Source organism: Cupressus sempervirens, chromosome 3, assembly GCF_028749045.1.
Source record: "Cupressus sempervirens isolate cs-2001-9-10 chromosome 3, ASM2874904v1, whole genome shotgun sequence".
In the NCBI taxonomy this organism is placed as follows: Eukaryota; Viridiplantae; Streptophyta; class Pinopsida; order Cupressales; family Cupressaceae; genus Cupressus; species Cupressus sempervirens.
Window position 1 is genome coordinate 50062621 of NC_143120.1, and position 23063 is coordinate 50085683.

The 23063-nt window shown below is 35.5% G+C and overlaps 1 protein-coding gene across 7 annotated transcripts in view; it reads right to left on the minus strand.

Annotated features, from left to right (window-relative positions):
* The window catches only part of LOC149564736 (truncated transcription factor CAULIFLOWER D-like), a 248965-nt gene that overhangs the window by 188691 nt on the left and 37211 nt on the right, over window positions 1–23063 (minus strand). For all 7 annotated transcript variants that reach the window (XM_089818300.1, XM_089818301.1, XM_089818299.1 and 4 more), the window contains exon 2: window positions 17545–17623. In XM_089818300.1, coding sequence (XP_089674426.1) covers window positions 17545–17623 — 79 coding nt within the window. The remainder of the gene's footprint in view (window positions 1–17544; window positions 17624–23063) is intronic.

The following is a 23063-nucleotide window of genomic DNA, read 5'->3' on the forward strand; positions in this document are numbered from 1 at the left end:
TGATTTGTTTGCCCTTGTTGAAGTATAACAGTTTGGAATTAACAAATGCTTGGTAATTTAGAGCTGAGGTATTGTAAATTAATTCTAAGAATTATCTTAATTATAATATTTCCCAACTATTATGTATTGTACCTGGGAATTTCATCTTGGCTGCAGAATTTTTGATTTTGAATGCCATTATTGTCTATCGTTTGGCATGGTTAAAGAGGAATGTATTGTGGCTGTCATCCCTGTATTTAGTAGCAATTTCAAACTTTAAGGTTGCAATCAATTATTGGAGGGTAGCAATCAGGTTTTAGAGCACTTGTGATTATAAGCAAGGAGCATGTATTTCTGAACGTGCGAGTAAATTGGATTATTTCTTGAAAGCTACAATCCATATTTCATTTGTTAGAAGTCAATTTCCAGGTTCATTATTGCATTCTTGTAAATTTCCAGAAGTAAATTTTTTAAATTGGATATTAGTAGCATTTCCATCAATTATAGAATTACTTCTGAATTGTTTAGTGGTGTTCATTTGTCCAAATTGATAAAGACTTAATCTATTAAATTTGTGAGCAACTGGCTGTGAATTTAAAGCATTTATTGAGTGATAATAATTTGCCCGCCAAATGTTTGAGAAAATATCAAACTGTTGATTAGCAAAAGCAAATTGATGTTTGTTAAGGGTATAGCCTATTGAGGGTTACTACAGTGGTATCAAGGAGGTTTCCTACCAACCTACAGGAATTGGGCTCAATTTTAATTTTGATCGGTACTAACTTTGAAGATTTTCAGATCTAATTTCTAGAGTGACCAGCACTTTATTTTCTCCAACTATGGACAGACATAGGACTAATAGATCTAGAAGTAAGTGGAGTAATGAGGAAGTTAGCATAAAAATGAATTCCTTGCAAGAGAGTTTGGAGAAACTAAAGCGTTATCAATAGAGGTTAGCAGAGAGCTAGTCGGATCCCGTGATGGTTAAGAGGGCATCAAGGTGGTTTCCACCTTTCGAAGGCTGACATTGAGGTAATAGGGAAGGAAGCTTCAGTTTTCCCCTACAGGTGTCCATGCTGTTGATGTACCTATATTTAGTATGACACGAACTAGCACCATCCACAGTGTTGATGATGGATTCATTTCACAGAGATTAGTAGATGTGTTAGTGCCCTTGATGGATAAAAATACTGAGCTTTAGCAGGTTGCGGCTCCCAAGGTACGCACTCTAGTTAGTTTAGAGGCAATTGATGATGTAGTTGAAACGAACTTTTTAGACAAACCGAAGGAGGGAGTTGTTATTGGCGACTTATATGTCAACTACTGTAGTGTTTCTCCAATATAGGAGGTTGCTTCTTCCTTAGGTGGGACCAAGGCACGTATGAAGTCACTCAACTATGATCTTGGTGATATAGGTGTTCCAATGAAGTCAGGAGATGTGGATGGAGATGTTATAGACACATTTGATGATAATATGAGTTGCACCGGGTATGATATCCCTTATCAGATATTGAGTGATGACTCCAAGGACGTTTTTGATGAGTCTCAAGATCGATGCTTTCATGATCTTACGTTTGAGGTGGAAGCTGAGACATGCGAGGAGATTGATATTGCGAGGGCTTCCATTTCTTCAAATGAGGAATTGTACGAGGATGATTGCACACATATGATTGATATTGTGATTAGTAGTTTTGATTCAGTTTCCTATCGCAGTGCACTTAGTGAGACAGAGAGATTGCATAGGAGTCAAGGATTACGAAGACATCATGTGACTAGTCACTTGAAGGTGAGTGGTAGTGACATTTCTTCACCTCTTGGGAATCATGATGTTGTCCGTCAGATGCTAGCTACATATGGTTGGCGTACTCCTATGTCTAATGAGCCTCGTGATAGTACTCTTTCTCTAACAAAGGTTCATGCACTTCGAGAGGTTGTCAAGATCTTGAAGCACAATTACTCGCAGCTAATTACTGACCGGGGTTACCTTCTCGAGTGAGTTAGCCCTTGTCGTGAGACACTGTTAGAGAAAGAGGATGAGGTGGTGGAGCTCACCCAAGAGCTTGCGGTGAATGTGGACTCTCTTTAGTGTACTCAGTGGGCTCTTCAAGAGTCATAGTCACAATTGGATGAGGTAACCGTGGAGTTGGAGCATGTTCGGACCATACCAAACCTAGATCCAGTTCAGTTGCATATTGAGGTTCTTGGTGAGTTTACTTCTACGGTTGGGGATGATGGATGTGATGGTGTGGCCAACACATTCGTCCAAGATATGGGTGTAATATATACAAATGAGATGAGAGTTTCAGAGGAGTGTGGCTCTCATGTTGATTTGCTTCCTTCTAGTAGAAGTGAATCTATTTCTTCATCTCATACAACTGATAGCATTGGAAAGTTGGCAGTGCCACATTTTCAAAGGGATCAATTGTGGGTCGCAGAGGAGCAGGTTGATGCTTCCACATATAATTTCTATTTCATAGAGTCCTTAATGGAATATCTATTGGAGAGTTCAGATGTGAGGGAGGATTCATACAGTGTCTGAGAGTACTCTCATCTGAGGCTCTCGTGCTATTCAAAGGTTTGTGGGAAAGATTGTAGAGACTCTATCTATTATGCTTACCCATAGGGATTTTGAGGTTGAGTTTGCTGAGAGGGTTCCCCAGGATCCTGCCCAACCAATAGTTTGGAGTCAAAGATTGGAGCTATCTTCTGGCTACCAATTCGATGATAATGAACCCTTGACAGAGATTGGGGGTTTTATTGCCATTACACTATGAGGAGCACTCACCATTTTCTTTTTACCCAAAGGTAGAGCACTTGGTTCCATGTCGGTGTGTGTTGGCTCTAGTTCATACCATTCATTATGGATGGGTTAGCAACATTTTTTGTGGATGGGATTGACAGTTGCTTGCAGTGTCTACAGAACCCAAACATTTTGGTAGAGGTTGGAGTTGGTTTTAGTGATTCAGGTACCTATGGTTGTTACCATCTCCACAGTGCAGTTGGGTGTGATTATTAGTTTGATGGGAACTTAAGTGTGGACAGAGTTGGTATTTCAGTTATGTTGAGTTCTAATGAGTTTTTTCCTTCATCAGCACCTCGAGCCAATTTTCAGATGATTCTGATGTTGATGTTCATTATTTGGGTGTTGGTGCTCCATGAATTGTTTATATACAACAGGGATAGTATTCAATTCTACCTTTGGGATCCAGGTCGATTGGGATGTCAATTTTTCTCCAAGATTGCTTGGGGACAAGCAATCTTAAGGACAGAGGACTGTAATGTCCCCATTTTTAGCAAGTTCCTACAGTTGGCCAGGTCAGTTCAACATTGCGACCCTGATGAGCTGACAATAGGATTTGAGGGTCTTAGTTGTAAGATTATAGGCTTTCTAAAAGCCTATGGTGTGTTTTGGCACTGTTTGAGGGACTTACTGTTGGTTCTGATGAGCTCAGTTCAGTCAAAGGAGTTGAAGGATGCTCTCAGTTTATATTTTGGGCTTTTGGTTTAGGCTCCAAGAATCTTGGAGAGAGTGTCTATTTATAATAACTCACCCCGTTAGGTTCATTCATCATCAGGATCATTTTGGTGTTGTTAGATTTCGATTCTGATGCTTCTTTAGTTGTTTCCACAAGACAGGTGAATTATTATTATTATTCATCTAAATACACTAAGGTTTCTATTTTTGTTAGTGTTGTTGTTTGGTCACCTCAGTATTATAGCTTGTTGGAACCAAGACCAAAAGTTATGACCGCTCGTCATGAACATTCAAGTGCCGAGTAAACCAATTTTGATATATGAGTTTTTAATTGCACAAACACATGTAAATCATTTTAGCCAACTTCAACATGACATTTAAAGATTGTAGACACATTTAAGGAGAAGATTATGCATTTTGTCAAAAGATATTAATCCCAAAAAAAGAAAATTAACCAGTCAGAAAGGTCAAATGGCAAAAGGATGGAATATGGATCATTCATCGTGATCTTTTTCTATTTAAGAAAGGTTCTAACCCTCAGTTCATTATGAGCGTAAATGATGATTGGTGAAGTTGAGTGAACAAGCTAAGTACAGAGAAAGGAAGGCTAAGTTTACAAGTATATTAGAGAGAACAACCTAGCAGTGATGGACATAACATAGATATCAAATAAGGAGATCAGACTGAGATATCGAAGAGAGGAGATCCCTAAACAACTTTCAGAGAAAATCGAAGAATCATGTATTGAATCAGTTTTGACATATTGAGTCAAGGAAAATCTCTTAATAGAGTGGTTCTCATAGACCTTATTTAAATCTTCTAATAAAGTCCTTACTTTATTGTAAGTGTACAATCCTTTAGTCAAGGTACACCAAATAGTCTTAAACACTTTTAATAGAGTAGAACCCTCACAAGGTAGATCATCAAAAGTGATCAAATTGTAGCCCTAACAAGTGAACTTTTTTGTTGCAGCACTGAAGATTTGTGAGTTTCATCCCCACCCCAGTTTTACCTTCATATTGAAGTGTTTCTGGGTTACAAAAATCTTTGTGTTATGAGTTCATCTTTTCACGGATGTTTTGATTAGATAGATTTCATTTCAGCATTACAAGTTTATGATTATATGATATGGGATCTAACATATGAGATGGATTAGGAGTGAATCTAGTAAAAAAAAATTATTACTGAAAAGTTTAGAGCTCCTGATTCACACCCCTACCTAACGCCCCCCGCCACCTCTCAATATCCTTGTTTCCCATAAGACTTTAAATAGAACATAATATGTTATGTCGTTGATGATATGCTATATAGACCGAGTGATTTTATGAGATCAAATAAGTAATTGAAAGTTGAATTGGTACATCTGGACATGAGGATAACTAATTCACCCCCCCACCCCCCCAGGTATTCTAAAATCCTAGCATTTGGTATCAAAGCATATTGGTGCATGCTTGAGAAACTTTTGAAGGAATTAAGCTAATGATCAAGATTTACAAGAGATAGGTACCTAAGTTGAACAAGGAGAACTTCCTAGCATGCCAAGGACTGATGAAATTACATCTTTTTGGAGTTGGAGATTCTGCATTATACTACCTAGAAATTGAATACATTGAAGTTCCTAGATCTGTGACTGTTGAACAGATGAAGGAAAAGTAGGAGCATAATTAAAAGTTGATGGATCTGGAGCATCTTCCTTGAGTTATGCGGAATTTCATGATATGAAGGAATGCAATACTGCAAAAAAATGTGGGTCAAGTTGGCACAAATCCATGGAGGAGATAAAAATGTGCTAAGAGCTAAAGCTGAAATTTTTAGAGGAAAATTGGATCACATGAGAATTAAAGAAGGTGAAATTGGTGCACAGTATCATGGTCAAATCAAGAAGGTTGTGAATGCTATTACAGGAGTTGGAGGCATCATATCTAATGAGACTATTATAAGTAAGGTATTAATGACTTTACTTCTCATTAATGCAATTAGAGTATCTGCAATTCAAGAAGAGAGATGTAAACCTGGTAATTATCTTACCTTGAATAATCTACTTGGTAGACTCACTACATTTGAGTTGTCAAATTTTGATAATTATTCCCCTACTCGTGTTGAATGTTCTTTCAAGTCTAAACTAACCCTTGATGAATCTAAGAGAAAGAAGAAGAGAAAATATGTGGGCAGTGATGGTGAATCAAATGATGATCTTGATGATCTTGAAGCATTACAAGTAAGAAGGCTTCTAAGAGGAAAAGGCAAATACAAAAGTAGACTCCTTATTATCATTTTTACATGTAACAAAATTGGTCACATTGCTACAATATGTCTTGAAAGAGAAGAAAAGGAAGAAAGGAAGGATAAAAATAATGAGGAAGAACAAATAGTAGAGATAACCTACGTAACGACTACAAAGGAAAAAGCTAAGAAATCACGTTACATTACTAAAGAAGATGATTATGATAGCGATATTGATGAAAATGATGAAGTTTATGTTGTAATGAAAGATGAATCTGATGAAATTGAGAAAACTGCATTGATTTCAAAGATGAACAAGAATGAAAGATGGATAATTGATAGTGGTTGTTTACATCATATGACTTATGATACAAGTAAGTTTGAAGAACATTATAATGGAAGTATTTTTATGTTTGGAAATTTGAAGCACTATGTTATGTGAAATGTAAAGGATCAATTATACTAAATGATAAGTTCAGATGTGACAATGCATATTGGGTTAATGGTTTAAAATATAACTTGTTGAATGTTGCATAGTTGATCAATTCAGGCTACCGAGTTGAATTTCAAAATAGGAAGGCAAGGTTTATAATGTTGTTGGTGAACTATTTGGAAGTGGTGATCAAAACACAAGTAAGTTGTTCTATCTAGACCTATCTGAAGATACTTGTCTATTTGCACAATTTAAGGATATTTGGTAAGCATCAGTAAGACAAAAATAGTAATAGGATTACTAAGATTGAGCAAAGTTGATAAAGTGATGTACAAACAATGTCAAAAGGTAAAAATGACAAAGTCTAGTTTTAAGAGCAAGACTTAGTGTTCTGATGATATTTATGTGGTCCTATTGGAGTGCAAAGATATTATGGTAACAAATATTTCTTGATAATTTCTCTAGAATGATAACTATGATGTTCTTTAAAGAAAATTATGATACATTTCAAATGTTTCAGTGGTATTTGGCTGGAGTTGATAAAGAAAGAGGAAAGAATTTAAAGTGTTTGAAATTAGATAGAGCAAGTGAATTCATATCAGATGAGTTCAATATATTTTATAATAACAAAGGAATTAAGAGACAAATATGTGCACCAAGGACTCCATCACATAATGCAATAGCTGAAAGAAGAAATAGATCAATCATGAAATGTGCAAGGACACTTATGATGGAGATGAATGTTTCAGAAAAGTACTAGAGAGACGCAATGAGTAATGCAGTTAATACTCAGAATCGAGTTCAAGTTAAGAAAGGTACAACAAAAAACCTTTTTAACTTTGGTATGGCTATGCACTTAATGTGAATTATTTCAAAAATTTTGGAAGCAAATGTTACATATTAATGCAAGGAATAGAAAACTTGATGCAAAAAGTGATGAAGGCATATTCCTAGGAAATTCCACTAAAAGCAAGGTATATAAGTGTTTGAAGTCTAACACTAACAAAATTGTGTAAAGTGAAACTATTAGAGTTAATGAATTTGTAGACAAGAATGAAGATGGATGAAAAAAAGAACCTAAAGACTAAAGAAAATTTGTCTATATATATGAAGGTGAACCTAATACTTTACCTAAACCAAAAAAAGAGGTTGTCAAGCATCACCAGCCAGGCATTGCCAAGGTTCAACAAAAGAGCTCTAGTGAGCATTAGCAAGTTGTCAAGCATCGGGCTATAGGACCGGAGTCACATAAAGAAGAAGCCAAACATCAAAGAGAAGAAACTGCACACGAGACAAGTCATGTCAAGTTTCAACCAAAGATACCTTTCATAAAAGAGCCAGTAGAACCAAGTGAAGTACATGAAAAGGAAAAAAGACTTGAACATGTATTAGAAAAGTATGTAAGGAGGAATCATACTCTATACCAACTCATTGGAAGCAAAGATTCAAGAGTCATGACAAGAAATAAGTTGAAAAATGATACATGTTTATTATAGGAGGTTGAACGTAAAGCAGTTAAAGATGCTTCGGAAAATGAAGATTGGATTAAGGCAATGAATGAGGAAACTCATCGAATAGAGAACATAACATGGACATTGGTACCCAGGCCTAAAGATAAGAATGTGATTCCAATCAAGTGGGTATTTAGAAACAAGCTGAATGAGAAAGGTGAAGTCAAAAAGGACAAAGAAAGACTAGTTTGTAAGGGATATGCACAATAGGAAGGAGTTGATTATGCTGAGACATTTGCCCCAGTTGCAAGGTAGGAAGGAGTGAGAACTTTTCTTACATATTTGGCTTTCAAAGGATTCAAGCTATATCAAATGGGTGTAAAATCTGCAATTCTGAATGGAAGCATAGAAGAAGAAGTCTACAATGATCGACTTGAAGGATTTATTTATCCTAGCAAGAGGAATATGGTATGTAAACTACACAAAGAATTATATGGTTTGAAGTAAGATCCCAGAGCTTGGTATGAAAGGTTACACAATTATTATGTGAAAATTGGTTTTACAAAAACTAATGACAATAGCAATTGGTATCTGAAAACTGAATCTGAGAGTGCGATATTGTTAGCTGAAATTTTTATTGATGATATCATATTTTGAGGGCATGATGTGTTGTGTAAATCATTTGTTAATTAGATGAAGAAATAATTTGAGATGTCGATGGTTGGAGAGATCAAGCTCTTTTTCGGTTTACAAGATTATCAAATGAAGAAGGGTGTTTACATTACTCAATCAGCGTATATCAAAGAGATATTAAGGACTTTTGGAATGGGGTACTCAAGACTAGTTTGAAAAACTATGGTTACTTTTCACAAACTGTCAAAGAGTGATGATTCTGTTGAAGTGAATCAAACACTATACATGTCAATGATTGGAAAACTACAAGATGTTATACATAGCAGACCTTACATTCCATTAGCAGCTGGTATTATTGCTAGATTTTTAACTAATCCTAGAGAAAATCACATGATGGTTGTGAAAAGGATACTGGCATATTTGAAAGGAACATAAGACTATGGATAATGGTACAATAAGAGTGACAAGTTTGGGCTAAAAGTTTACACAAATATTGATTGGGCTGGAAACATTGCTGACATAAAGAGCTCACTAACATATGTGCATCTTGACAAGCTAGCTTTAGTAGTCATGCACCAAAAGTATTATAATATTATGTTGTTTATAAAATATTTCACCCATATGAAATTTAAAGGATTTCACAAATTATCAGATTATCGATTAAGGTGTGATATGAGAATTAGATATATATTTTACATGATTTCAATGTAAAAGAATAATTAAAGTTATAGTAAAAACATTTAACAGTAATTATTTATCTTGAAAAAAGATAAGTTGAACAATTTTTTTAAAATTAATAATAAATGATTAAAGTTATAGTAAAAACATTTAACAGTAATTATTTATCTTGAAAAAAGATAAGTTGAACAATTTTTTTAAAATTAATAATAAATGGAAGTTATTAAAAAATTGATTTGACAAACCAATTGATAAAACCACAAAATTAATAAAGCTCTACTAAACAAGATCATGTTTAAATCTAACCCCCTTTACTGTCTTCATGACTATTATTTAGTTTCCTAGTTTTTTGAATTACAAACTAAAAACTGCCTCTCACGGTCTATAGATAATTTAATTCTCTTTCTATTCCTGAAATCAATATAAAAATATTGTTTTGAAAGGAAAATTGTTGTGGAATGAAATGCCCAAAAATGCAAGTGTGTTGATGATTCATGTAAATATTGTGGATTTGAATTTCGTAGGAAAATTTAACAGTCTCTTGTGAAAATTTTACTTATTTAACGATCTCTTGTGAAACTTTAACGATCTCTTGTGAAAGTTTTCCTTATTTAATGATCTCTTGTGAATCTTTGACTTTGGAAACTTAATGAATCCAAAATGTTTACTAGGGTATTTTGCTCTGCTATGGTTTCATGCAATCTTTGAGTTTTCTTGCGTACAGCTCTGTATCTAAGCTTTTCTACAGTTATTTCCACTTGTCGAACCGCATTTACTGCGAGAGTTTTTAGGCTAGCTTATAATGGCCTCGGCCAATGGTGACCTAGTTGTTGATACTAGTGTTCAAGCTGCTACTCCGGAAAGTCGTAGTGCCTTTATTGAACAAACGTCCTCACAAATTCGTCCTGAAGGTTTTTCACGAGGTAATCCTGATATTATCCTTCCTTTGCAAGAATTTGATGTTGCTTGTGATCGGTAAAAAAAGCATACCTTAATAGGGTATTTTATGGGTAGGACTACTTCTAAAGCTATGCTCCGAGAATGGGTTAACAAGAGCTGGACTCCTCATGGAATCCGCCTTAATGCTGCACAAAACCTCACCAGGGGTTTTTTCTTATTTCGCTTTGCCAACCCATCGTAGGCAGACATGGTTTTTAGCAATGGTCCTTCGTCTGTGTGTTCCTCCCTACTTGTTTTTCAAAGGTGGTCGAGAGACTTCACTGTCTCTAACGAAAAAAAGCTTAGGGTTCCTGTACGGGTCGAGTTCCCAGGTTTACCCTTGCCATGTTGGCCTTTTATTGAGTCCATTGCCAATACTCTTGGCAAAGTTATCAAAAAGGAACATGAGAAATTTTTCAATGCTCGCCCTCAGAAATGCATCTACGTGGAGGTTGATCTTTCCAAAGATCTTAAAGATTCTGTGGAAATACAGATTGGGGCTCAACTCTTCTCTCAGAAGGTACTTTCTTTGAACCTACCTAACACCTGTTATAGATGTTAGTCTGTAGAACACAAGATTAGGGATTACTCTTTGGCCGTGCCTAGGGTTAAACCCCCACCTAAAGAGGTTCCTGTCAAGCTAGCATAAGGGAAAAAGGAAGAATGGACTACAGTTGGACACAAGGGCAAGGCTCCCTTGGGTCCTAAATAGTCATATGTGCCAGTCGTTTTGGTTCCTCCTATTTCAACAAGAGCGCAAACCCCAACCAATTTAGGGGTGCAAGCAATTTTTTCGGAACCAAACCCTTGTGTTTCATAGGTTTCAAACCCTGGTGTTTCACATAGGATTAAGGCAGCCGCCAGGGCTAATGCCTTGATTATGATTCATACCCCTCTCATTGCTTCTTCCATAGTGACTCAGAATGCGCAGCGTTCTCGCAGTCCTCCCGAATGTGCTAAGAAACCAGAGGAGAAATGATGGGCCATAAGTCTAGAAGATTTTCCTTCTCACTTTAACCCAGGTTCTTCTTTCTTGCAGAATAGTTACTCCTCTCTTGAAGACGAGGAAGATATGGTAGAACTTTCATAACTTTTTTATCACGGAATGTGTGAGGTCTCACAAACCTCTCCAGAAAGTACTATGTCAGGGACAGCTGTCATAGACTTGGAAATTTAGATTTTCTCTATATACAAGAAGTTAAGATCTTTGGTTTCATGCATTCTTCTGCATGTTGCATCATTTGGCCAGATGGTAGTATGTTTTCCTCTCAACACGATGCTAGCAAAGGTGGTGTAGTTACTCTCTTGTCACCTCGTCTTCATTATGCTATTATTTTGCACGGTTTTGGCCCTATGCACATAACAACTTGGCTTTTGCTTTCTATTAACAATCATTCTGTTGGAGTCATTAATGTTTACGCTCCTAATGATGTTGTGGAAACATCTTAATTGTGGGGCTACCTGGCTAACAACTTGCCTCAAGCTACTTGGGTTATGTGTGGTGACTCCAATATGATTGAGTTGGCCTCTGACAAAGATGGCATTTTTCCTTTTCGCTGGACAGTTGAGGAAAGGGAAGCCTGGTACTACATGCATAATAAATTGGGCCTTTTTTATCCCAATACTAACTGCCACCAACATAGTGGGGTTTGGCACACTTGGTCCAACATTCATGTTGGGCTCTGTCTGCATTTTAAAGCATCTCAATTGTGCCATGATTACTGCACAATCTTTTTTTTTTCCTTTTCTAAGGATAGAGATTTACCTGTCATTCCCTTGCCAGATGTGACTTTATTTGACCACTATCCCATTTATTTTTCCATTTCATGGCAAACAACTGTCCAAAAAATTGTAAAGTCACAATTCTTCTTCAACACGTCTGTGTTGATGCATTCTTCCACTATTGCTCATATACTATGTGTCTAGAATCTGGAGCCATATCCACATTCCTAGACCGGGTGGATCCAGTGGTGGAATGATACCATTACAAAAACCGCTCACCTTCTGCGCATCTATGGAAGGTAGTTGGCAGTTTTTAGAAGGTGGTCTTATGAATCCACTACTTTTACACTCCAAAAAGCTTATGAGACTCTCACCCTTAATCCTTTTGATGTTTATTTGTAAATATAACTTGCCAAACTTCACCATAACAAACAAGTTGTGGATGATTATGCTGCTCGAGGATCCCAAATCAAAGTGCGCCTCCATTGGTTGGAGGTTGGCAATAAAGCCTCAGAGGAGTTCTTCCAGGCTCTTCGAGCCCGTCATACCAATTTTGGGATTAAAAAATCAAACAAGGCACTTATGTTCTCTCCACTCTCCCTGACATCGTGTAAGTATTTGTTCATCACTATGAGAATGTTTTTACTTCACAAGGAAATTCGATTAGTCAGGAGGAACCTCTCAGAAAGAGTATTTCTGTTACTCTAAACTGCCTAGCAGTGGAGCAACATGCTTTTTATGAGCAACTTCTTACCCTCTAAGACCTTAAAGAGGCGGTTTTCTCCATGGCAGATGATAAGTCCCCTAGGTGTGATGGGTTTCCTTGTGAATTTTACAAACACCTCTGGAAGCATGTTGGTCCTGATCTGCATAAAGTTTATCTTGAAACCTATCACTCTAAAAGTCTAGGAGCTATTATCAACAAAGGAAACATTAAATTCATACCTAAAGCTAGAGATCCTAAGGATATTTGCAATTGGCGGCCCATTACCCTTCTGAATGTGTCATATAAGATTATTGCTGAGGTAATTTCTCTCAAAATTCGCCATCTCCTACCTTTAATTTTGCGGCCTGAGCAAATTGGCTTTATCAAGTCCCAATATATTCTTAACAACATTATTATTGTCTAGGAAGGAATGGAGTGGGCTCGCAAGTCCAAGCAGCCAACTATTTTTTTTTAAATAGATTTTGCAAAAGCCTATGACTGAATTGAATGGCTTTTCATTTTGGCTATGCTTCAGACTCTTGGTTTTGGTCCCAACTTTCTACAATTCATGGAGATGCTCTTTGGAGATGCTAATGTCTATATTGCCATCAATAACTCCCAATCTGATGCCTTTGCACCTTTTCGTTCCATCAAGCAAGGTTGTCCTCTGGCTCCGGTACTTTATGTTCTTGCTGCTGAAGGGTTTGGCTATTTGGTAGCCCACTTCATGTCTTCAAGTTTGGTTTGTGGCTTTTCGTTGCCAGAATCATCTTCCTAGTTGGTAAATGGTCATTTTGTTGATGATTCCATTCTCACTCTTTTGGAGGATGAATAAAACATAAATAGTGCCTTAAATTGCCTTGATACATTTTGTCAAGCCTCTGGCTCTGCTATTCAATGGCATAAAATGCTTTGTTATCACCAGTCTCTTTTGCCAGTGCCACCTTGGCTTAACCAGTTTAAATGGAAATGGGTCACTCACATGGAGATCTTCCGCTTTCTAGGCATTCCTTTTGCTTATCAAGCGTCACCAATGGATCTGTGGAATGCAGTGCTTGCCAAGATTACTAAGAAGATGAATTATTGGCTTACGAAACTGCTTTCTCTTGTGGGCAAACTCCAAATTTTCTTGAGAGTTCTTGCAACAATGCATGTCTATTATTCTTCTTGTTGGGCTCCTTCCAAAGCCTCCTACCAGAAATTAAAGTAATTGCTCCGTGATTTTCTCTGGGCCTCTGGTTCCAATCATCACGGCTTTCACAAAGTTGCTTGGGATTTTTGTTGTCTTCCAAAAGAGTCCAAAGGCCTTGGCCTTCTCTCTACACAGAAGCAAGGCCTTGCTCTGTGTGCCAAATGGATTATTCACGCCATCACTAGGGATGAAGCCTGGAAGATTTTTGTTCGGCATTGCATTTCTTCTGGATTTCCCGTCAACAAGCTTGCATGGAAGGGGATTGGCTTTCACACCCTTCTCATCATGCAAGAACCCATTCTCATACAAGGCTCTTTTGTTATCAAGAGCATATAGAAAGCTTGGGAAGCTGTTAAGCCTTGGCTTTGTTGGTCTAGTGATGAGTTTCGTGATGGGCTCTCTTTGAACCAGAAGAACATTTGGTGGTCTCCCCTATTTTCCATCCAGGGTATTCCCCTTGCCAAGACTCAAGGTGCTAGTACTCTGCATTTTTTCAAATGATGCATCAAGACTCCTAATGATCTTTTCTCTAGGGTTTCCATGAACTTCAAATCTTGGGAAGATATGCAAGTCCATTACTGTCTTGCTCATCCAGATCGACAGACTTTTAACTTTTTGCTTTCTGCAATTCTAGGGCACTTAATTCATAAAGTGGGTATTCAATCTGTTAGACCTTGGTGGACTAATTGGAAGTGGTATCCTACCACTCCTTTCACCAATTACAAACCAAGTTTGGGTTATAGATGGCTTTCTCCGTATCTGCCGATGGTGGATACGCTTAACCAGTGATGGCATTTGCAATCTTCTCTTTCTCAATGAAGAAAGTGCTTTGACATTATTTTGAGTGCTATTACAGAACCCAAGATTGCTCATTTTTCCTTGTGCCTGGCTTTTCAAGGTCTTCCCCTCGGGCCTCGGCTCAAGCATGCTATGGTTTTGGATCCTAGATGTTCATTCTGTGGCCAACCGGAGTCCTTCCTGCATATTTTCTAGTTTTGTAGACGTGCTCAAAATTATTGGCACTCAAGTCATGATTTTTTTAAGCCGTTTTGGCCTGAACCCTTTTCTTGGCACATAGTTATTTTGGGTGATTCCCCTAGGATCCCTCAAAAATTTATCCAGATTTGGCATACCTTCAAGATGGAGATTTTGTTCACTCTGTGGAAAGATAGAAATGTTGTTCTTTTCACTCTCAGTTTTCTTGATATTAATATTGCTATGTACACTAAGGCGTGCATTTATAATAATGTAATGATGCAGATTCAAGTGCAAGCAAACAAGGTGGCCTTGGAGGTGGCCCACCTTCAAGAGCTTCTTAATCACTAGGGCAATGCCCCTTGTACTATTGCCAAGGTACCTTCAGATGCCTCCGTTGATACCTCGATGCCTAGAGGCCACTGTCAAAGGCACAACTCCTCAAGCCGTCGCTCGCACACTCCACGTTCCCAGGCTTCCCACCACTGCTCTCCCTGTGGTGGCAATGATGAATGGAGACGCCGCTTGATTTCCCCGCTTTGTGATGGCTCTGGCTAGTCCCCGGCTCCTCCTACTGCTACTCAACGAGTGGTTTCTTGGAAATGGCCTTTTCACCTGGAGCTGGCTATTTTTCCTCCACAGCTAGATATGAAGGATGTTAACCAAGCCACTGACGTTGCTGATACTACTGCTGACAGTTGGACTGTTTCCAGTCCGCCACCCAATCCCAAAGATGATCGGGGATTTCATGATCGTGATGAACCACCTCCCTCAAAAGGCACTGCTTTAGCCGCCAGAGGATTGCTTTATATATTTTTTTGATGAATAGTTGATGTTTCCAACCTCGAGTGTGTGAACTCTCGCAGGGTGATCTTGTATCCCTCGGCCCTTTTTTTGTGAATTGTATGCTTAGTATATTATTTATTAATAGAAAAGGAGTATTCATCAAAAAAAATGTTTACTATGAGAGATTCTATAGGAAAGAGAGCATCTTAAATTAGTTCACAATTAAAACTTAATGAATCTTGAATAAGCATTGACTATAACAAATTCTACAAGGAAGAAAACATTTTAAAATTACTCCAAATTAAATTTATCTTCTTTCTAAAGAACTACACATTTGAAGGAATCTAGTTTGCATTCAAAACGAAATGAAACTAATAGCAACCCACAAAAACAAATTATTTTTATTACAAACTATCTTTTTGTATTGACGAAATTATTTAGTTCTTAAATAGATCACATCATCGTTATTTCTCTATCTATTCCAATGCTTCTAGTATCTAGCATGACGATTAGTGGAGAAAAAAATATCAATAAGAGGCTTAGATGTAAGATCTCTTTCGCGGGTAAAAAAATAAACATTATGATGAATAATTTTTTAGTTCCTTCGAAAGGAAGGAATTTATTGAATTCATTTTCTCAATTAAATTGACCAATCATATTAAAGAATTAAACAATTTTCTAATGTTTATATTCATTTTTTATTTTGCATGATTACAAATTTCAATTTTCTAGAATCCTATTGGACTCTACTAATAGTGGTAGAGAATAAAGTTAATTTTCATCAACAAAAAAATAGATATTTTTTATAACTCTTATTAAAATTTATGTAACTTATCTTTTTGTACTTGTCCTTTATACCCTCATACACCTCTTCAAATTGATAAATATATAAATTGAAGTGATTCATCATTACCTACAAATGACAACTTTAAATAAATGTAAACTGATTACCTTAATATATTAATCTAAAATGATTGTAAATAAATATTATTAAACATCAATATATAACTATAATATAATATATTTTATCATTTATTTTTATGTGTTGTGATTAAGTATTATTATTTATTGAGATCGAATATGTGTGTGTGTGTGTGCACGCGTGTGTGCGTATATTCTAATTTTATAATACTTTTTTTTATGGTTAAGAGGCTAAAGCAAAGATTAAATATTATAATGTGTTGTGATTAAGTATTATTATTTATTAAGATCGAGTAGACGCGAACCCAAGACCTCATAATAGGCTCACAATTTACCATTGTGTTGTAGTCTCTTGCCTACTAGATGAAGTATTTCTTACATATAGTGATCAAGTTATTTTGTTTTAAGAGTTAAAATACCTTTAATCCTTAAATTTTGATGGTGTGGATGCCCCTTGGTTCTTGGCTCTAAGCCGAAGAGGTTTCAGGCATGAGTGAGCCCATATCGAGTCCCTAAAAAGTCTATGTGGCGGTCTTCGCTGGTTGGTAGCTTGCAGTCTTCATGCCTCGCTGGGTTGCCTCGTAGGTCTAAACCCTCATCAAAAAAAATTCTTTTAATCCTTAATTTGAATTTTAAAGTAAAAGCTAAGATCTCTTATGTTTAGTCTAAAAGTTACCATTTTTTTATATAGTGGCTTTAAGATTATATTATTTGATTATATTTGATCATTTGTAATTATATTTGACCATTATATTTTATATTATTTTTATGACAATTATATGAGATCTTCATGCAAAAAAATATATTACATTCAAATTTATCAATAATTTGATTGTATTTTTACGTCTCTATAGAGTTTTTCTGCCCCTCTACTTCATTTTTCATTTCAATTTACATCCATTCATTCTTCTAATTTTTGGCAGGGCATCTCTTGTTTGTAGACACATATGCTAGACCATAGATACTTTGGAGGAACCTCTACATTCTATAAAAGCATTGGAATAGTTGGAGAAATAAGGGTGATGTGATCTATTTTAGAGAGAGAAAAAATTTTAAATATGGAAATACTGTTTATAATTTTATAAAAAAAAATTGGGGGGTTACTATTAGTTTTATTTCGTTTTGACTTGTGAAAGAATCCCTTTAACTATATGAGGGACATATATAATTTATTTGTGAATGATTTTTGAATGAAAGAAAAGAAAATTCTTTTTTTTAAAATCAATCTATCCTTCGATCAAATTATAATTCAATTAAATTTTCATTTTATAAACAATTCAATTAATATAATAATTTTAAATAAAAATATTATAAAGGTTCATTTATTTTTATTAAAAAATAAATTAAAATAGTACAATGATTATTATACTATTTCATTCTTGTTAACTCTAATATAATTAATTAAGGAATATCATAAGATACAAAGCATACCTCTACATTATCTGGTAACTCTAGTTTGCCTTTTGTTCGAGAATAATTCTTTTGATATTTCTCCATTATTCTATTCATGCTTTATCACAAAAAAATGAAATCACTTAGTTTTCCATATAATCAATAAGAATTTAAAGGAATAAACATAATTTTTCATAACACAAAATTACTAGAGCATTGATCTAATTTAAATATAATACCTAAAATTAAATATGACTTATTAAATTCTAGTACAACAGAATAGTGTTTTCAAATGTACTTTCTATCACAAACTTAAAATAAAATATAAGAAATCATTTGATAAGCGCGAGATTGATTTGCAACTAACTTATATATACTTACATAGATAATATGTTGAGAGTCATCCTTCTCGAGGCACCTATTTTAATTTAAATCCTATGGTTTTTTTTGTGTGGGTTAGGATTTGAATTAAAAATAGGTGCCTCTAGAAGGATGACTCTTGGCATATTATATATATAAGTATATATAAGTTAGTAGCAATCGTTGTGCACCATGGAAGACATTTTTGAAAAACTTTAAACTAAGTATATACTTATATTATATTAATATTATCCTATCCATTATATGAATTATTATATTATTAATAGTAAAGTGACAATTACTACTTTTTTTTAATAAATATAATTAAATTTTATTTAGGTTAGAGAGTTAAACTTTAACTCTCTCTCTCTCTCTCTCAATATCTCTCTCTCTCCTTCTCCCTCCCTCTACTACCTCTGTACACACACACACACACACACACACACACACACACACACCTTTAATAACCCTCTCTCTACCCCTATCTCTAAGTTCTCTTTCTATTAAAAACATAATAGGATCCCTACCCCCTCTCTCTAGATATTCCTCCTAATCATCTCTCTCTCTCCAGGCTTCCCTCTATACCTCTTTATTAAAAGCATACTCTCTCTCTCTCTCTCTCTCTCTCTCTCTCTCTCTCTCTCTCTATCTATCTATCTATCTATCTATACCCCATAATCACCTCCTCACTCACTCTCTCCCCTCTCTTATCTTGCCATTATATCCCTCTCTCTACCCTTATCTCTAGGCTCTCTATACTAAAAACATAATAAGATCCATTACCTCTCTCTCTAAATATTTTACCTAATCATCTCTCTCTCTCTCTCTCTCTCTCTCTCTCTCTCTCTCTCTCTGTGTGTGTATATATATAGATATTCCCCCAATCTCTCTCTCTCCTTCTCCCTCCATCCATTATCCACTACCTCTCTCTCTATATATACCCTCTAATAACCCTCTCTGTACCCCTATCTCTAAGTTCTCTTTCTATTAAAAACATAATAGGATCCCTACCCCCTCTCTCTCTCTAAATATTCCCCCTAATCATCTCTTTCTCTCTCTAGGCATCCCTCTATACCTCTTTACTAAAAACATAATCTCTCTCTCTCTCTCTCTCTCTCTCTCTCTCTCTCTCTCTCTCTCTCTCTCTCTCTATATATATATATATATATATATATATATATATATATATATATACACCCTCTCTCTTTATATATGGCCCCTAATCACCTTCTCTCTCAGTGTCTCCCCTCTCTTATCTTACCATCATATTCCTCTCTCTACCCTAATCTCTAAGTCCTCTTTCTATTAAAAAAATAGAATCACTTGCCTCTCTCTCCAGATATGCCCCCTACACCTTCTCTCTTACTCTCTTCGCTCCATCTCTCTGTAGATATGTGCCCCCTCTCTCTCAAACTATATATTTATATGCCCCCTACTCTCTCTCCCTCTCCCTCCCTCTCTTTCTCCCTTCCACCATCTCTCTCTCTCTCTCTCTCTCTCTCTCTCTCTCTCTCTACTATTTATTACCTCTCTCTATGCATACCCCTAATCACCCTCTCTCTACCTGTATCTAAGTTCTCCTTCTATTAAAAACATAATAGGAACCCTCTCTTCTCTATATATGACCCCAAATCCCCACCTCTCTCTCTCTCTCTCTCTCTCTCTCTCTCTCTCACACACACACACACACACACACACACACACACACACATTATACCCTCTACTCTTACTCTTCCCTATTATTTCACTATTAGCCCTCTCTCTCTAAATATGTTTTCTAATATCTATCTCCCTTTCTCTCCCTCTCTTTTACCCCTCTCTCTCTCTCGCCCCCCTTGTTTGACCATTGTATCGCTCTCTCTAACCCTATCTCTAAGCTCTCTCTCTATTGAAAACATAATAGGGTCCATTGTTCCCCCCCCCCCCCCCCCTCTCTCTCTCTCTCTTAATGTGCCCTCTAATAAACCTCTCTCTCCCCCCCCCCCCATTATTTCACTATTATCCCTCTCTCTCTAGATATGTTGTCTAATATCTATCTCCATTTTTCTCCCTCTCTCTTTTACCCCTTCCCAGCTCTCTCTCAATCTCTCCCTCCCTCCCCTACCGCTTCCCTCCCCTCTCTATATATGACCCCTAATCACCCCCCCCCCCCCCCCTCTCTCTCCCTCTCTCCCTCCCCACACACACACACACTCACATTATGCCCTCTAATAAACCTTTGTTACTCTCCTTATTTCACTATTATCCCCCTCTCTCTAAATATGTTTTCTAATATCTATCTCCCTCTCTTTTACCCCTTCCCCTATCTCCCTCAATATCCCCCCCCCCCCCCACTCTAGATCTCTCTCTCTCCATCCATCCATTCTATCAATCTCTCACCATCGTATTGCTCTCTCTACCCTATCTCTAAGCTCTCTGTCTATTGAAAACATAATAAGGTCCCTTCTCTCTCTCTCCATCGTATCACTCTCTCACCATCGTATCGCTCTCTCTAACCCTATCTCTAAGCTCTCTCTCTATTGAAAACATAATAGGGTCACTTGTCTCTCTCTAGATATGCCTCTCTCTCTCTCTTTCTAGTTATGCCCTCTAATAAACCTCTCTCTCCCCCCCATTATTTCACTATTATCCCTCTCTCTCTAGATATGTTGTCTAATATCTATCTCCCTTTTTCTCCCTCTCTCTTTTACCCCTTCCCAACTCTCTCTCAATCTCTCCCTCCCTCCCCCTACCCCTTCCCTCGCCTCTCTATATATGAACACCCCCCCCCGCTCTCTAGTTATGCCTTCTAATCTCTCACTCTCCCCCATTATTTCACTATTATCTCCCTCTCTCTCTAGATATTTTGTCTAACATCTATATCCCTTTCTATCCCTCTCTCTTTTACCCCTTCCCAACTCTCTCCCAATCTCTCCCTCCCTCCCCTACCCCTTCTCCCCCCTTATCCCACCCCCTCCCCCTCCCCCCCGCTCTCTCGTTATGCCCTCTAATAATGATAAATATTTAATTAAGATTACAAGTGGAGTTATAATTAAATTTAGATTTCAACTTAATTTATTATTAGTGCCAAGTCTCAACTTTATTGGGTAACTTTTAACTTATTTAAGGTAATATTGTGATTTGAAACATGAACATTTATTGTTAAGAGTTTAAGTCTCAATTAAGAGCGAAGTTCTGATTTGAAACATTAAGTCAAAAAATACAACACAATTATATTTGAAAAAGAATTATAAATACAAATACACAATAGATTATAGATTAATATTAAATTCAAAAATCTGATGATCGCTTTCTTTAATGATGAAACTTATACTAAACGTATATTCCATATTGAATTATTTTTCTCTAGGATTTATTATTCATGGTATTCCAATTACTTTCATAGAACTCATTAACTATGATTAATAATAAAAAGAAAGAAAGTGTTATCATTAGAAAACTAAATTGTTTCTATATTATTATATTTTCTTTTCTAAGTATGTATAATGACATTACTAATAGAAAAATATAAAGAAAATATAGAAACATCCTAATTATAATTTAGAAAAATAAGAGGTATCTAATTTCTTATTTTATATTTTTACTAGGTCTACCTATATACATTTTTCTAACTTCTAGAAATAGAAAATCTAGAAAAAAAATTTATAATAAAATTGAAAAATTGAATCCGAAAAAGAAAAATGCCACCTAACATATTTAATATTGATTTTTATCTATTTTATATTTGAAAATCTTATTTGACAATTTATCTTATTTTTAAAATAAATAAAAATTAATGCCAAAAGGCATTTTCTATTTTCAATTTTTTTTTTTTAAAGTTTGTAACTCCCATCAAATTTGTTTTCTATTTTGTTTCTTAATAGTTATGATTGCCAAATGACATTACTTATTTTGATATAGTTCTTCTAGTTTTTGTGAATGCCAAAAGACTTTTTTTTTTAAAATTGATTTTTAAAAACAAAATTCATTTGTAACTCTCATTAAATTTCTTTTCTATTTCTATATGTTAATAATTGTGATTGCCAAATGGCATTACACATTTTATTAAAAATAAAATTTGTTTCTAACTCCCATTAAATTTCTTTTCTATTTCTATTTGTTAACAACTATGAGTGCCAAATAGCATTGCACATCTTAATTTGTTTTTAAACTTTTTTGTGAATGCCAAATGGAATTGCTATTTTAAATTGATTTTTAAAATGAAATTTATTTTGTAACTCTCATCAAAACTTTTTTCCTTACACGGATTATTCCTTGGAATATTCTTGTGATGGGATTTGCTTCTCCCATTGTATATGCCTCTCGGCATAGTTAGGAACATGCAGTATTTCTAAGATTCAAGGTGCTAATAATGTATCACATTAATGCCATTGGATATTTCATTTACCTTCTAACATTTTAATAAAAGTTCCATCACCTTATGTAAGATTAATAAGAGGATTTGCATCAATATTCCAATCTTGTTAAGGCCATTACTTAATCATCTAAATGTCTTTATCATGTCTAGGAAAGTGAATAGTTTCTATTAAAAAATTTCTCACAGTTGATTGATGCATATAAATATCTAAATAATTATTATGCTAATAAATAGTTAAAATGTGACAATTAAGTTTAAATAAATACAATTAAGTATTATTTGAAAAAATTACTTCAATACTATATCAATATTGAATGATTCATCCACATGGAAAAGTAATTATTTAGCCAATAGTTATAGTAACAATGTGACAAAATCAAGTTTAAGTGAATAAAATTAAGTATTATTTAAAAACATTACTTCAATACTACATCAATATTGAATGATTCATCTAGATGGAAAAGTAATCATTTAGCCAATAGTTGTATAGAGGGTATTTAATGTAAACTACATAACAAGAAACATTATAAAATTTCTATTGTCTTTGCCTTATGCATTCCCTCTGATTTGTTAAAATATCTCATGTGTGAGCGATTGCCCCTTGAGCCAAATGCCCACCTACTACCCTGATGGCTTGCACAATACTCAAAAACATTGAGTGCAGGTAGGTGAGTTCAAATATGGAAATGAGAGGGAAAGTTTTTGAGATAGGTAAAAAGGAAAATATGCTCATTTTTATTTGATAGTTAGCAGGAGCAGAAAAAGGAAAAAGAAAGACTATCAAAGCATTCAAAGAATAGAAGAAAGATATAAGAAGAAGATCAGAGTTGCAATAGCACAA